Genomic DNA, 16,963 nt, shown 5'->3' on the forward strand with positions numbered 1-16,963 from the left:
TACTGGTAAAACTTTATCCACCCCATAATACCTTTCTTCAGGCAATGCCGACCTGACAAACCTACAGACAGCAGAATCAACTCAACTGAACCTTATGGTGTTGCTGCTCAATGCCGAGCCTAAACAAAAACTACACCCCCTCCCAGCCTCTCTTACACTCAAGAATACATACATCTGTGCAATTACCGCAGAACCTTAAAGTGTTACTGCTCAATGCCAAGAGCCTAAAAAAACACTCCCTCCAAGCCCTACTCACACTCGAGAATATAAACATCTGTGCAGTTACCAATAAGTGGTTTAAAGTGGCAGACAGTACCCCGGCAGTGCAAGGTTCCACTGCTTTCCACATTTTTAGACCAGCAGATGCACAGAAAAGGGCTAAAGCAGAAGGTGTCTCAATATTAAAATCGATAACAAGCATACCTCTAGGAGTTCCTCCACCTGCAGATCACCACAGACAAAAACCTGTACCATATCTTAGCCAGCTATAGGTCACTTTCCATATCAAAGAAGCTCATAATGCATATTTAGACCTACTGGAGACACTTCCCATCCAACCTAACACTAACATGAGAGACAAATTACCCCTCTATACATACACTGGGAACCCTACACAACCTCAAATCTACCAGCACAGAGATTCCTGGACTTCATAAATGCAAACATTCTTGACCAAATAGTGAACGCACCCACTACAGGCTCTTGCATACTGGAACTTGTGTTTACAAATATGAGAGAACTCTGTACCCCCCCATTGTCTCAACCTTTCTGATAAGGTCCGACCATAAAGCTGTCTCCTTAAAAATCAAAATCAACTCTGCAATCCCATTAAAACCAGTACCAGTTAGAGGAATTATTCCAAAGAAAAAGTTACCTTTTACCAAGTGATAGATTGTCAAAATTCAATGCCTCTCCAAACCCATAGAACACAGCAGCCTTTGCTGAATTGCTTTCTGAAACTCTGTACAACCATGTCAATGACAGCCTAGAAGCTGCTGTACCTACCAGTAGTAAGCCCAGGACTAGCCCTAGAAACAAACCATCCCAAATTAAACAGGATATACAAAACAAAAAAAAAAAAGAAAAAAAAAAAAGAGGTTATGTACTCACCATAACGTTCCATGTTTGTAGGCCATCTCACCCTTCATTCTTACATATGGGGATCGGAGCGGATCCTCGGCTCTGACTCGGTCTATTTACAAGCTGGAAATCTTCTAGATGGCTCGTGGCTAGGTAGGTATCCCATGGTGCACCAGTACAATCCCCAGATCTGGTTTGCTGCTAACTAGGAAAGATAATAACTATACCAAAGAAGCCAATACTAAAAGGTCTCCATAAAAAGGATAATAATAAGTTTCTGTCTCCAGGCACTTCCAGGCTGGGGGTAGGAGGGTGGGTTCGTAAGAATGAAGGGTGAGTTGGACTACAAACATGGAACATTATGGTTGAGTACATAACTTCTTTATGTTCTATAGTCCTATCTCACCTTTATTCTTACATATGGGACAGCATCCCTAGCGCCCTATTCTTGGGTGGCTCAAGGAAAAATACTCCTGAGTACCGTGGAACCAAAGGATGCTCTACCCCTGGAGGTTAAATCCAATTTGTAATGAGTAATAAAAGTGTGAGGGGTAGCCCACATAGCTGCTGCACAAATATCAAGTGGGACCCTGGCTTGAAAGGCTGCAGAGGTAGACTGAGATCTGGTAGAATGAGCCTTGATTTTAAAGGGTAAAGGTCTACATGTAAACATAAGCTATACAGCTAGAAATCCAATTTGAGAGCGTCACTTTGGAAACTGGTAAACCTGACCTGGATTCAGAGAAGAAAATAAATGAATGATCTGATTTCCTTAGTCCGGTGCAAATAAAAACGTAATTGCCTATGGACATCCAGCTGATGAAACCTGTATTCAGCTGTGTTTGAATGATTTGGAAAGAACACCGGAAGCTCTATGGATTGATTCAAAGTGGCATGGGAACAGACCTTGGGGACAAAGGAAGGATTAGTACGAAGGGACACCCTCATCTTGTGAAAAATCAGATAAGGGGGTTTAACAGACAATGCTTGCAACTCTGACACTCGTCTGGCCGACATGATAGCTACCAGAAACAAAGTTTTCCAAGACAGGAATTTCAAAGAAAATGAATGGGAAGGCTCAAAGGGCGGAGAAGTCAATTTGGACAACACAAAATTTAAATCCCATGAGGCAACAGGTTCTTGATAGGGGGGCTCAAAGTAGCACCTTTAAGGAAGGTTTTGTACAGCTTATGTGACATCAGATTCGAATCTTGAAAACCTAGATAAAAGTTTGAAATCGCTGCCAATTGAACTCTGATAGTGGCAGACGCAGATCCCTGGTGAAGAAGCTCAGACATAAATTCCAAAATCACTGGAATGGAGGCAGTGCAAGGATCAACATTCAGGTTCTCTGCCCAGATAGAGAATCTTCTCCATTTGCTGGAATATAGTCTCCTAGCAGAAGGTTTATGAGAAGATGTAAGGATATGAGTCACGGAGGGTGAGAAGTCGTGAAGCCTGACTAGGGATGGAACTGGAGCAGCCACGCTGTCAAATTGTGGGTATGTAATGATGGATGGAGCGAACCTGACATGCGAGTCAACAGGTCTGGAGCTGGGTCCAGAACAAGCCCGAGGAAGGGGAGCCAAACCTGAAGAGGCCAGTAAGGAGCAATGAGGATAATTTTGCTTCCCAGCTGTTTCACTTTCTGAATAACCTTGGGAATGAGAGGAAAGGGAGAAAAGCATACAGGAGACCCAGGGGGGCCAGTCGTGAACAAGTGCATCTCTCGGCGACTCCCCAGAGGGGGGATAAGGGAGAAGTAGCTGCTGCATTTGGCATTGATTGGACTGGCAAAGAGGTCGCAGCAAGGCTGTCCCATCTGCGGAAAACCTGTTCCGCTGTTTCCTGTTTCAGATTTCAGAGACCACTCGTGAGGCATAAGAATTGCTCTGCTGAGTTTGACGGCTATCACGTTGGTTGTCCCTGGAATGTGCATTGCCACCAGAAAATGCTGGGAAGCTATTGCCCATTTGCAAACTTGCATGGCCTCGCGACAGAGTGGGTAAGATCTGGTTCCACCCTGTTTATTGATATACCATACTACCGACATGTCTGATTGTATTGCAATAATCCCCAGAGGCAAAAGGTCGTGGAGTGCTTGCAACGCCAGGAGCACCACCCTCATCTCTAGAATGTTGATATGCAGGTGAGCCTCATGATCTTGCCATGTGCCTTGGACAGTCCTGCCAAGATAAAGCCCCCCCCCCTATCTGTGAGGCATCTGTGGTCACAGTAGTAACGGGTTGGTGAGGGACAAATGAGGTGCCCGTGGTTAACTGATTGGGTGTGTCCACCAAAGGAGCTCCTTCTTGCAATATTCTGTCAGCAGAACGTGATGAGATAACGGGAGGTGCTGAAAAAATCATTGGGACGACAGGAGCCACTGAAGAATTCTCATGTGTAACCTGGCTAGTGGCACTAGTAATATGGTGGAAGCCATGGTCCCTAGAAGATGCAGAATAATTTTGGCTTTGACCTTTCGTAAGGGAAGAAGACGCCGAATTTGAGGAACCAGATTCTGTGCCCTTTTGGCAGGAAGATGAGGCAACTTGCCCTTTCGGCAGGAATACGAGCCAACTTGTCTACTGTGTCTATCTCTGCACCTATAAAAATCACAAATTGAGGGCAATAAGGCAGATTTTTCCCCAATTTATAGAAATTCCCAGCTGGGCACAAAGCTGAAGAGTAGCGTCCCTAGCATGAAGTAGATGCCTGGTGGGGGTGGTCAAGAGGCAGTTGTCCAGATACAGAAACACCTGGAATCCTCGACGTCTCAGGTGAGCTGTCACTACTGCCATACATTTGGTGAACACCCTGGGGGCTGTGGGGAGACCAAAAGGCAGAGCACGAAACTGGTAATGACTGGCTCCCAGCCGGAAGCGTAGATGACTCCTTGACGCCCTGTCCATTTTTATATGGTAACAGGCGTCGTGGAGAGTTATTGAGCACATCCATTGTCTTTCCCTAATAACGGGAGTATAGACTGCAGTGTCACCATCCAGAACTTGTCCTTTACTGAATTGTTCAATCTGCTGAGGTCCAGAATAGGCCTCCAGTCCCCTGTACATTTTGGCACTAAAGAATCTGGAGTAAGTTCCGGATCCTATTTGGTCTGCTGGGACAGGTTTGGATGACTCTTTTTGACAGCAACTTGTTGACCTCCACAGTTGCCTGATCCCTGTGACTGGGTGGAACATCCGGGATCTTCTTGGGAACAACAGGTGGAAGAGAAAAGGGTATGACATAACCTCCGGTAATAATTCTTTGTACCCACTTGTCTTGAGTGATACCCAGCCAGGCTTCTGGGTACAAAGAAATGCGACCCCCGACCGGCCCCAGAGAACCCAGAGAACCACAGTCAGGCCACACATCAGGAGCGCTGGTAAGGCCGGCCCCAAAAGGAATCAGGACTTTCCTGGTTTTGCGGACTGCCCCTGCCTCTAGGGCAACGTCTACCATTTCCTCCTCCTCCTCTGCCTCTGAAGGAGTAGTCATCCTGTGCATCTTGGAAAAACCTCTGGGACTTCTTGAACCACATTTTACCGCCCCTCTGACCCTTAGGGTATGGTTTAGAGGGGACAGTAAAACATACTCCCATGGCAGAGAGTGTTTTTCCTTCTTGCTCGCACCGGGTGAGGGAGTGTCCTTTACCTTGGATCTAAACAAGGAGGAACCATTGAAGGGGCCATTGGTAAAGGTAGACTTGAACGGTTCTGCAAAGTTATACAAACGCATCCAGGAATGACGCCTCAGGGAAATTCCTGAACCCGCTGCTCTACTCGCTCCATTGGCTGCATACGAAATAAGCCGCATGGAAGAGCTGATGATAGAGTTCAAGGTGGACAACTGGGCAGAAACCTTGTCAGGGACTCCCTCAGTACACGTACCTTGTAGAGAATCTCCTAACTCTTTAAGGAGATCTCTCTGAAGTCTCGTGAAGTGAGTAAGGTAGTTCAGCGATCTGAGGGTAAATGCTGCTGAACTAAAGATACGCCTCCCGTATCTGCCCATCGTTTGAGACTCTTTATTCGGCGAATGAACAGAAGTCTCAGCTAGTTCCTTCTTAGTGGCCGCCGCCACCACCATGGCATCTACGGGAACACCTTTAGACAAAAAAATCTTTCTCAGGAGGAGCAGAAAGAAACTTATTCTGTCTCCTGGGGACTGGCTCCACTGCATCAGGAGTATCCCACACCTTTTGACTAACTAGCTCCATCAGTTCGTCGAAAGGTGGAGACACCCAAGAGGCTGAAGGCTGAGACCCGAAAGCTTTCAGGTACACAGACTCCTCATCAGAAGGGGTGACAGTAGGCCAGCCACACCTCTGCTTAAAGATTTCCAGGATGTCTACGAAGGAGACATCAGAGAATGAATTGGGGGACCCTTCCGACTCCTCAAGGTCAGTGTCAGAGGTCAGAGACTCATCCTGGGAATCTACACGCTTCCTCTTACATGTTCTCTTCAATGGGGGCTCCTCAGAAGGACATTCCAGGGAGGTCTCGGAAGAGTGGGGGCCACCAGCCGGTGGCTCCTGAGGTTGAGGGTCTCTGCTGTCCATGGACAGGGTAGGAGCTGAGACAGAAGTAGGTGCTTTAGGGGGAAGAGTGCCGGTACCTCTGGTAGGAGCTGATGAGCAGGATGGCACACTCCTCATCATCTCGAATGCCGACCTTTCAGGCACCGAAGACCTCTCCGGCTCTGCGGAGACCAAGGATGCCGTCGGCTCCAGAGCTATCGGCTCAGAGACGGACATAGGGTCCGAATTTACCCTAGCCGACGGGCTGAGAGGAAGACTTGGAACCGAAGAAGTTCGGTTCTATGCATCCCTGTCAGGGCCGACCGGGGAGCATTGGCCCCTAGACATTACGAACTCTGCTCTGAAACAGCCACAGGGGGAGCTGTAGTCGAAGGTTCCACCAGTGTTACCAAACACTCCAGCTCTGAAAGACCAGTATGGCTCGGAGGAGGAATGTTCGCAGAGGGTTGAACAGATTCAAGCGGCTCCCGAACTGACTGGGTCGGAGTCAACAGCAATTTAGGCAAAGCAGATGACTTAAACAGTCTCAGTACTACCCTCTCTACATCTTCTTCCGATAAACTCCTGGAAGACCTGGATGACAGAGTAGGAGAGCAAGATCTCTGAGGAATCTGAGATTTCAATAAGAAGAAGGCTGGTAGAGGATCCATAGACCGGCTTTGAGAAATGGTCTCAATGGTCGGCTCCAAAATACTTGGAACTGACCCTGTAATCACAATACTGGTCTCAGTCGGCACCGAGGTCTGTGGAGCTGATGAGACAGTGGACTTTTCTGATTTTGATATCTTAAGAGGTGGCTCCGAGACACCAGCCGGTACCAGGGTGGGCCTCTTGGAGGATTTAGATTTTCCATTAGTGGATTTTGAAGATGAGGGAGAGCTAGACAGATCTTCCTCAAAGGAAGGTTTAGGAAGACCTTTTAGTATGAGCTTGTTTTTTCCTCTCTTGCAACACCCTAGGACTAAAAGCATGGCAAAATAAACAGGACTTCTGTAAATGGATGGCCCCCAAACAGTAAATGCAGTTAACGTGACCATCCGTTACGGACATTTTTTGACAGCACTTAATACACTTCTTAAAGCCAGATGGCTTATGATCCTTACTCTCTTTAGACATTCTCGCAGAAGGACACAAGCAGACAGAGAAAAAGGAGAAGGACTAGGTACTCTAATTTAAATAGACCTAGCCCTGCAGGAAGGAGAAAGACACCACGAGGACTAGGTCCTAGCCCGGGCAGGAAAGGAAATGAAAAAACTAGGTCTTCTAACTAAGACAGACCTAGAAATTTACAGAGTATAGAATTTCACACACTCAAGCAGAAATATCAGCAAAACAAGCGGGAATCCGCAAAAAAAACTCAAAGTTATGCCAATAACTAACAGAACGTAGTTCCGTTAACAAGGATAGCAATCCAACAATGCTAACCAATTAACAAGCGGGAAACCGCCAAAAACACTAGACTATCCTATTAACACACACAGTCTAATAGTGAGCAAAAGGCACCTACAACTACTAATTCTATGAGTATACAAAAACCAGCACACAGGATACCAGTACTAAGCCAAAACAGGCCAAAAGGCCAAAGATTGCACCAAATGGCACAAGTATAAGCTAACCACGATAACTGATTAACAATAAAGCAGTAACAGTTTTTACTATTTTAAGCTAAACAGAGACAAAAAAATTTTGGAAAAAGTTAAAGTAAATCCAACACTTAGCCAGAGACAAAGAGAAGCACAACCGAACTCGATGCGGCAAACAAGATCTGGGGATTGTACTGGTGCACCATTGGATACCTACCTAGCCATGAGCCAACTAGAAGACTTCCAGCTTGTAAATAGGCCGAGTCGGAGCCGAGGATCGGCTCAGATCCCATATGCAAAAATGAAGGTGAGATAGGACTACAGAACATCGGAAATAATTATGGCAAAAAATCAGGAAGGAATTCCCATAAAGATAAAAACTTTCTCATCAAAATAAATAGGCAGCTAAGAGGGCTAATTAGGTTAAGCAAAGCCAACTTTGAGGTTAAGATAACCTCCCGAGTGAAAGAAAACATAAGGTCTTTTACAGGTATGTTAGAAACCTCAAAGGCAGCACACAACAATGTGCTGAACTGGTGGTTAATGGTACTACATTCACTGAGCCTCGGGATATGGGAAACCTGTTAGTTGACAAATTCAGTTCCAACCTTAACCCCCCCACACACCCCTAAACATCCCTTCAAACACAACTCCTCCAGCTACAACTAGGGAGTACGTACTGGCTGCACTCACTAAAGCCAAGAATACACCCTCAATGGACTCCAATAACATCCCAAGATGCGTCCTGAACAGTCTAAAAAATATGACTTATCAGGACCCCTTGAGTCATTAACTATAATCTTAAAACAAGCTTTGTGCCACTTGAATGGAGAACTGCAGTGGTCATCCCTGTCATAAGGGAGGACCTTCAACAGATCATAGAAACTACAGGCCCATTAGTCTGACTAGTCATTTGCAAAGCCATGGAAATTATCAACAAGGACATAGGAGACCTCCAGACACTGGGTCCGTCATAGTCTGGCTTTGTCAAAGAAGGACATGCTTACTGAATCTTGTGGACTTCTTTGAAAAGGTCACTAAGACAATGGAGGAGGGGAAATGGTGCATGCTGCTTACCTAGATCTGGCTAAAGCATCTGATACAATGCCCAACTGGGCTACTGTCAAACTTATGGAATTGGGTACAAACCCATATACAACATGCTGGATGGCTAATAGACTGTGTAACAGGACACAGGAGGTTAGAATCTGTGAGCCCCCTCCACAAAGAGGCCGGTCCCAGTGGAGTCCCCAAGGTTCTATACTTGGCCCACTCCTCTGTGGCATCTACTTCTTGGATGTCAAAGCCAGTGTCAAAAGCCTTTGGCTGACCGAGTTTGCAGATGATTGCAAACTGGCAGCAGTCACTGAATCATCCCCAAGATGATAACACCTTCAGGAAGGTCTAACACATACAAATACTTGATGCCAAAGCCGTGGCTTAAATCTCATTGCCAAGAAATGCGTTATAGTACCTTTTGGGAAGTCTACCACCCCAGGTAACTATGCCATCAATAAAACACCCTTAAAAGTTGATTCACTAGTCAGGGACAGACAGTAACCTAAGCCTTTGACCAGGATGTGTCCAAGGCAAGAGAAAATCCTTTTACGGTGCTTAACTTCTAAGCCCCACAGTACCTTTTTTTAGGCAAGGGCATGACATCTATGATATCATCATACCACTGTACTTGTTCTCATCAGGACCACCCTAGAGAATAATGCCCCCTTCGGTGTGTACCTGACCAGACACATGCAGTTACTGGAACATCCACAAAGGCTCCTTACAAAAAGGATACAGGGAGTAAACACAATGTCTTATGCTGACTGCATCAAATCCCTGTCTCTTTCTCTGGCATACAAGGCATTCCTGAACCCTGTTTTGACAAACCCTTTTGCACATCTGCAAAACAAACAGTATCTGAACTATTAGAATAAAAGATCTAAATTTTGCTTATGACATAAATAGAACGTGTTGGAGAGACCAATACTTTTCTCAGAGAATTCCCATTCTCTGGAACAGGTTATCCATCCATGTGAAGCAGACTTCCTCCCTATCCCTTTTTAAGTGCAATGTGAATCAATGGATGGGCAATAGGAAATTCATCCCTGGTCCGGCTCCTACAGTGGATATAAAAAAAGTGTACACACCTGTTAAAATGCCAGGTTTTTGTGATATAAAAAATGAGACCACAATAAATCATTTCAAAACTTTTCCCCACATTTAATGTGAACTATAACCTGTACAATTCAACTGAAAAACAAACAAATCTGTTAGGGGAAAAATATAAAATAAATAAATAAATAAATAAAAAATGTACAATAAGCTGGTTGCATAAGCGTGCACACCCTTAAACTAATACTTTGTTGAAGCACCTTTTGATTTAACTACAGCATTCAGTCTTCTTGGGTACACGCCTGCCATCAATTAAAGAGACTCTGATTAACCCCAAATAAAGTTCAGCTGTCCTAGTAGGATTTTCCCTGACACTTACTCAGTTGCCTGCTACAGCAAAAGCCATGGTTCGCAGAGAGCTTACAAAGCATCTAAGGGATCTCATTGTTGAAAGGCATCACTCAGGAGAGGGATACAAAAAAATTTCCACAGCATTGGCTATACCATGGAACACAGTGAAGACAGTCATCAAAAAGTGGAGAAAACATGGGACAACAGTGACATTGCAAAGAATTGGACGTCCCTCCAAAATTGATGAAAAGACAAGATGAAAACTGGTCAGGGAGACTGCTAAGAGACCTACAGCAATACTGAAGGAGCTGCAGAAATTTCTGGCAAGTACTGGTTGTGTACTACATGTGACAACAATCTCCCGCATTCTCCATGTCTAGCCTATAGGGTAGGGTTGCAAGACGAAAGACTTTTCTTGCACAGAAAAACATCCAGGCCTGGCTAAAATTTACAAAACCATAATCATGTCTCCCAAAAACATGTGGAAAAATGTGTTATGGTCTGATGAGACCAAAGTTGAACTTTTTGGCCACAATTCCAAAAGGTACGTTTGGCGCAAAAACAACACTTTGCATCACCAATAGAGCACCACCCCCACGGTGAAACATGGTGTTGGCTGGATCATGCTTTGGGGTGGCTTTTCTTCAGCTGGAACTGGGGCTTAAGTCAAGGTGGAGAGAATTATGAACAGTTCCAAATACCAGTCACTTTTGGCCTAAAACCTTCACTTGTCTGCTAGAAAGCTGAAGATGAAAAGGAATTTCACCTTTCAACATGACAATGACCTAAGGCATACATTCAAATCAACAAAAGAAAGGCTTCACCAGAAGAAAATTATAGTTTTGGAGTGGCCCAGCCAGAGCCCAGACCTAAAGCCAATAGAAAATCTGTGGGGTGACCTGAAGAGGGCTGTGTACAAGAGATGCCCTTGCAATCTGACAGATTTGGAGCACTTTTGCAAGGAAAAGTGGGCAAATATTGCCAAGTCAAGATGTGCCATGCTGACAGACTCCTACGCAAGAAGACTGAATGCTGTAATCAAATCAAAAGGTGTTTCAACAAAGTATTAGTTTAAGGGTGTGCACAATTATGCAACCAGCTTATTGTACGTTTATTTTTCTTACTGTACCTTTTTTATTCTCTTATATTCTTTCCCCTAACAAATTTGTTTGTTTTTCAACTAAATTGTACAGGTTATAGGTCACATTAAAAGTGGGAAAGGTTTTGAAATGATTTATTGTGGTCTAATCAAAACCTGGCATTTTAACAAGGGTGTGTACACATTTTATATCCACTGTATATCTCAAATAGACACAAGCAGTCACAGTTAATCACCACCTATATAAATCAAATTTGTGGCTCATATTTAGGTTACCAAGCTAGGCCTACAAGGGTCCTAGTCGTTAACCTAGCACACACCTATGAACTTTGATCCTTGTAGACATGTTGTGGCAAACTGATTTTATTTCTGAATAGGATAACTTACTAAGAATCACAAAAAGCAAATATAACATGGCAGAATAGAGTGCAACTTTTATTCATAAGAAAAGTACAAAATCAGCAGTTTCTCAGCTTTAGGGGATACCTTTTGGGGCCATTTTCCAATCACAACTCACAATCTATTAGCCAATTGTTAGATCATGCAATAATAAATATGCCACAGAGATATCTGGACTTTGTAAATGTGAGTTCACTTGACCAGACTGCCCTCCTGTCCAACACAGGTGTTAATCTTTATCCAGGTCTCTGTGGAGGTAAGGAAAACCTTCTACCATGCATAATTCATAGTTTCATAGATAAGTACTAGGCTAGCTGCCTTGTGGGCTAATTTAAGCATAGGCAATTTCTCCTGGTGAGAATCAAACCCTATACCTCTTGTCTGTAAGGTAAACACCATGACCATTACACCAATCCCCACAGCTTTATCCTTCATGGTACGTCCTTGAGTTCCAAAGAAGTTACAGTCCCACTTCACTCCTCCTTTATTAAGTCCATCACTGAATACAGTGACTCTTTTGGCACATACCTTTTATAAGCACCTAAATCAACTTAAAAGACCTCAAGAGTTTCCTCACCAAAAACATCTCAGGTCTTAGTACCATTAGTTTGTCTGATGGACAGAAATCCCTGCTCCTCTTCTCAGTATCAGATGGCCTTCCACACTGTGAATGGCCCAGCACTTTTTGAACTTCTTCACCTAAAGAGAAGCAGCAGTACACAACTGCTCTATGGACCTAACCCTGTGCCACCATATCAATGCCACCAAATGGTGTGTACGGACCTAACCCTGTGCCACCAATATCAATGTCACCAAATGGTATGGACCTAACCCTGTGCCACCATATCAATGCCACCAAATGGTGTGTACGGACCTAACCCTGTGCCACCATATTAATGTTGCCAAATGGTGTGACAGATACCAAACCCAAAGTGCTTCCCATTTGTGAAATATGCTTGCCCTTACGAGTTCAATCACATTTAAAATCAGTTTAAATGACTGATGTATGAGCACAACTTTTCACTTGGGATACGTGGGGAATATCTGCTTAACAGGGGACACTGTTAGTCTCCTATCAGTACTAGGTCATGTGGCTGAGCTGGTTTATGGTCTCTTTGGCTGTAAGAGAAGTAGGAACCTATGAGCTTATAACCATATATCCCAGAGTACCTCAAGGTTCTGCCACTGATCCTTTTCGACTCATTGTTTATTAATTATTTTCCTGCTGATCTGCACATCTCCAATTACATCCTCTGTGGAGACTATCTTGGCCTTTTCTCTTAAAATAAACTGAATGAACTCCAGACTAACCTGAGTAACCTGGAAACTTGGTTATCAAAAAAGTCCAAAAACATGCTTATTAATAAGACAAAAATGAATGTTTTCTGAACATCAGCTTGATTAGACACTGTTTCCAAACCAAAACAGTATGCTTGTCATCCGCATTCACAACAGTGAATAAACTATGCATCATCCTTTACATTCCTTCGCAGTACCACTGATCCATTATTCTCCAAGACAGAAAATACTGACTTCCTGAAAACAAAAATGTATAGGAGAATATGGGTGGGCTTAAAATTTTCAGATTCCTTACTCCAGAAGACACGGCAGTCAAATGGTTAATAACCCAATAAGTTTTCCTAAGCTCCTTAAGACCATCTATTAAAAATGAAAACAAATGTCCTCGCATATCTGCCCCCTACCCATCCTTACTTATGTCTACCCCTAACTCCAACCCCACGCATTACCTTCTTTCCCTAACAGTACCACTACAGACGACACATGCACTACCCGTATACTAATACACACGCTCAACATTAAAAGTACCCTCTTACCCAGCCCTTACTCTAACCTACAAACACGTGCCACCCCTGATAGGTCAAACCTGGGGTATATACCAAAGTTCTGGCACTTGACGCACACAAACTGCCATTTACAACTACTCAGCAAACATTCCATAGATATAACAGTCAACATCATTCCTCCATTTAGAAAACCCTGACTTGAGAGAGAGCATTTTCAAAGAAAAAATACATAAGTGCACAATGATGATAAAGTATGCATTCAACAGAATGAACTGCACGTGTGTGTGTGTGTGTGTGTGTGTGTGTGTGTGTGTGTGTGGTGTGTGCGCGCGCATGTTTGTACGTGTGTGACTATATATATTATATGGATACGTTACAACTTTAATATATTATTGAACGTCATAATATCAAATGCAAAATCCTAAAATGTTGAAAGTTTACAATTCTGAACTCAAAATACATATACACATCTACTAAACATGTACACTGCACCAGTACACAACCAGAAAAACACTATTACTTGAACCTCAGCACTGAAATAAATAGGACATGCTGGAGGGACAGATTCATAACCCAGAGGCTCCCTTCACTATGGAATAAAATCCCAGTCCAGGTTAGGCAGAGTCCCTCATTGACTCTCTTCAAGAGGAATCTTGATGAGTGGATGGAAGATCATAGGTTTACCCCGGGTATCACTTCTGTGTCACTGTTAGACAGAGGCACAGTATACTAACCTCGAAAAAGGGCATAGCAAATTTAATTTAAAATGGGTGGCGAAAGCCAAACATACTCTGGCTAGGCTTATAAATGCCCTGGGGCAGATAGCCTAGTATGAACCTATGAACCTCTTACCCGCCTGTTAGTGAAACTCATGAGTGCTAATATGGGTCTTGCAGGGGTTAAGTTCAGCTCTCTACACATCTAGACATTCATAATCTTAGCACAACTCTGTGTTACTTTAATTTCTTAACCAGTTAAGCTCCTTACATGGAAAATGTTCCTTTCCAGAGGCAGCCCTGTAGCACAGCCGGGTTAAGTGACAACGTTCATAAGTGAAGAATGAGGGAGTCAAACCCAGGATTACAGGACAAAGTCATTAGGAGCTCCAACCTTTAACACCCTCATGTTAAACTACCTTACCCTGAATGTCTTCATGCTCTTCTTTCCATCATTCAGTTTCTTTTCAAATATAACATCAGTTCTCCTATCCCCGTGCCTTCCTAGGCTTCAGTCCTACTCCACCCAAAACCTTCCCATAATCCACTGCATTCACCTACCTTGACATTTGCCAAGACAGTTGGTCCAACGAAGTTGCCTTTTTCATAGCCTTTCACTTGAATCCCTCTGCCGTCTAACAGAAGAGTGGCACCCTCATCAATCCCACTCTGGACAAGGTCACACACTCGTTTCTTTGCCTGAGGCGAGATCAACGGCCCAATGTCAGCTCCAGGCTGGTCCCCTAGAAATCAAGAAACACATCATCTACAATTCACTGAATGTCGAGCATAAAAATCAGTCAAGAAATGAGCAGGATTGTTTTCAGTAATAAAGAGATGCATAAATTATCAGTAAAAAGACAGCTCTACAAGTTCCTGGAGGAGGCAAAGTAAAGATATTACACAAGTAAACAACAGATGAAGTTAACTGACCAAAGACAACTGAGAACTTCCTTCCTTTGTACCCTGTTTTTTTAGCTGTCCAAACTTATGGTCACTAATGTGAATGTGATTATTTATTCTTATAATCCCGTCTTTGCATATTGCAACGGTGATTTCCTTGGTCTCATTATCTTGCTTGTGGAAAGTCTCCAAAACGATAACTGTCTCAGTCCAACTAAGCATACCAAAGAAAATAATAAATTAGCACCTTATTCTTCAGAGCCCTTTTACTTCTTAAACATATGACAAGCTTACAACTTTGGTACTTAGAGCTTCTATCAACTTATTTCACTACTGGGCATATTTCTTCGGCTGGGAATCATAAGCTGTTTATGCAGGGTACAGGTAAGTTAGGGAGATGTTAAAAATGACTGCTTGTCATGCAAACTGTCCACAGACTGCAAACAGTAGCACTGGTCAGCACAGATCGTTAATCAGTACACACAAATGTCTCTCTGGATACAGGTGGTGCAGTTGGCTCTTGCACATCGTACAAAAGAATTTTGAGCTCAAGCAGAAAGGGGCCGAGTGAGACCAGAACAAGGCAGGAGGCAGTGGAGGTGCTGATACTCTCAAATACTTCGGTGAAGATATTCCCAAAGTCAGCGATCGTGGGTGTAAATTATGAAAGGTATGTAATTCACTGCTACCATCCTCATCTAAATTGCTGTAATTTTATATTGAGAAAATTTACCAAACATACTCGCTCCTAAAAACAAACTGGACAAATCTACATTTGGCGTAGCTAAATACATCAACCCATCATCAGCAAAAATTGAAATCTTGAATTCTTCATTCTCCATTCTAGAACCTTGCAAGTTTGATTGTCTAATCAAAGCCACTAATGGTTAAAGAAGTACAAAAAAAAAAAAAACAAGCAACAGTCAGACATCCCTGTCTAGTTCCTATACTCAAATGAAAAAAGAGGGCCAATGTCTGCATGAGTACTCTGAACTCCGATCTTATATAAATAGCCATAATTACGTTAATACAATCTTGAGTAAACCCTATGGCCAAAAGCAGAGCTCTTCATATATAGCATCACTCCACTGCATCAAACGACTTCCCGCATGAAATCTGACCACATGGAAATCCTTCTGCTCAGACTGCAATGAACGCATAACAATTTCTGTCTTCAAGACATCATAGTCTTCTCTTTCCATGAGAAAATCCACAGGGATCAATAGAAGACAGTGTGCCACGCTAGCTGCCATTACTGGAACTAACACATTTGCAATCATGACTCAAAACAGAAAGTGACCTACAGGAAGACACCAGAGTTGAGTCTTTACCCTCTTCATGGATTACGTTTAGTACTGCTCATTTCCAAAGATGGTGAACAGATTACTTTATAAGAGACAAAAGACAGGGATTTTTAAAAAGTCTTCATACTGCAAGTGGAATGCCATCAGTATATGGTATTGGCCCAACTGCTTCTGTAGCTATTACTTCTAACAATTCTTCCTGAACAGCATGTTGGGTAATGAACAGAGTCTGCTCAGTGGAAATGCTAAGGAATTCCATACTAGACATGCTAAGTAATTACATACAGTCCAGGTAAGCACTTAGCTTCTTTCTGACCTAATGTGATGTGCCCTTGTACAGATTTGGTAATGGATTCAAAATATTCTTATTATTTCAGGATTCCAGATTAAATACACACTATGCATACTTTGCAATCCGCCAGTTACCCTCTCCAAATGTTGCTGCCACAGTCTCACAGCTAACACCCTGTAGTAACTCAGGGGGACTAAATACTTTGAAAAATAAGTATTTTTATTTAATTTCATCAGTCCGTCATTCTGAATCACTGACAAATCCTTATCACGAGGACTGAAGTGGAAAGTCTTAGTCTGTTTACATTTTCCAAGACTTCATCTCTGCTCCCTTCCTCTACATATATGCACACGCGCACACAGACACGCGCACACAGACAGACATGCGCACACACCATGCAGTTTTAACACAATTTGTACTTTAACACCTGTTACTAAGCATTATGACTTAGACATGCCCGCAGGGACCCCAAATGCACTCATCTACAGAAGGCGAATTACCAAAGCCAGCTGACACATCAAGCATATTGGAAATTTGTCTCTAAATGGTTAAAAAAATGATTAGCAGTACTGAAAAACTCCTACAGGTAATGGCCAGATACAGCAACACTCAGAAATCGATTGAAGCAACAGCTGCGAGATCCTGTCTAGAGTGCATGGAAATAAGACCTTAGATCTATCTAGAAAAGGTCCTTATTTAAAAGGAGAAACAAAAACAGGCTTAGAAATTTCCTGATTAAGGATTTACTGATGATGCTTAGGCTTTTTTCTGGAAGCAGA

The 16,963-nt window shown here is 43.2% G+C and overlaps 1 protein-coding gene across 1 annotated transcript in view; it reads right to left on the reverse strand.

Annotated features, from left to right (window-relative positions):
- ALDH6A1 (aldehyde dehydrogenase 6 family member A1) overlaps positions 1-16,963 on the reverse strand; it is a 403,302-nt gene that overhangs the window by 105,660 nt on the left and 280,679 nt on the right. The window contains exon 9 of the mRNA XM_044074724.1: positions 14,247-14,428. Coding sequence (XP_043930659.1) covers positions 14,247-14,428 — 182 coding nt within the window. The remainder of the gene's footprint in view (positions 1-14,246; positions 14,429-16,963) is intronic.

Source organism: Protopterus annectens, chromosome 6.part0, assembly GCF_019279795.1.
Source record: "Protopterus annectens isolate FY-2018-M chromosome 6.part0, PAN1.0, whole genome shotgun sequence".
In the NCBI taxonomy this organism is placed as follows: Eukaryota; Metazoa; Chordata; order Ceratodontiformes; family Protopteridae; genus Protopterus; species Protopterus annectens.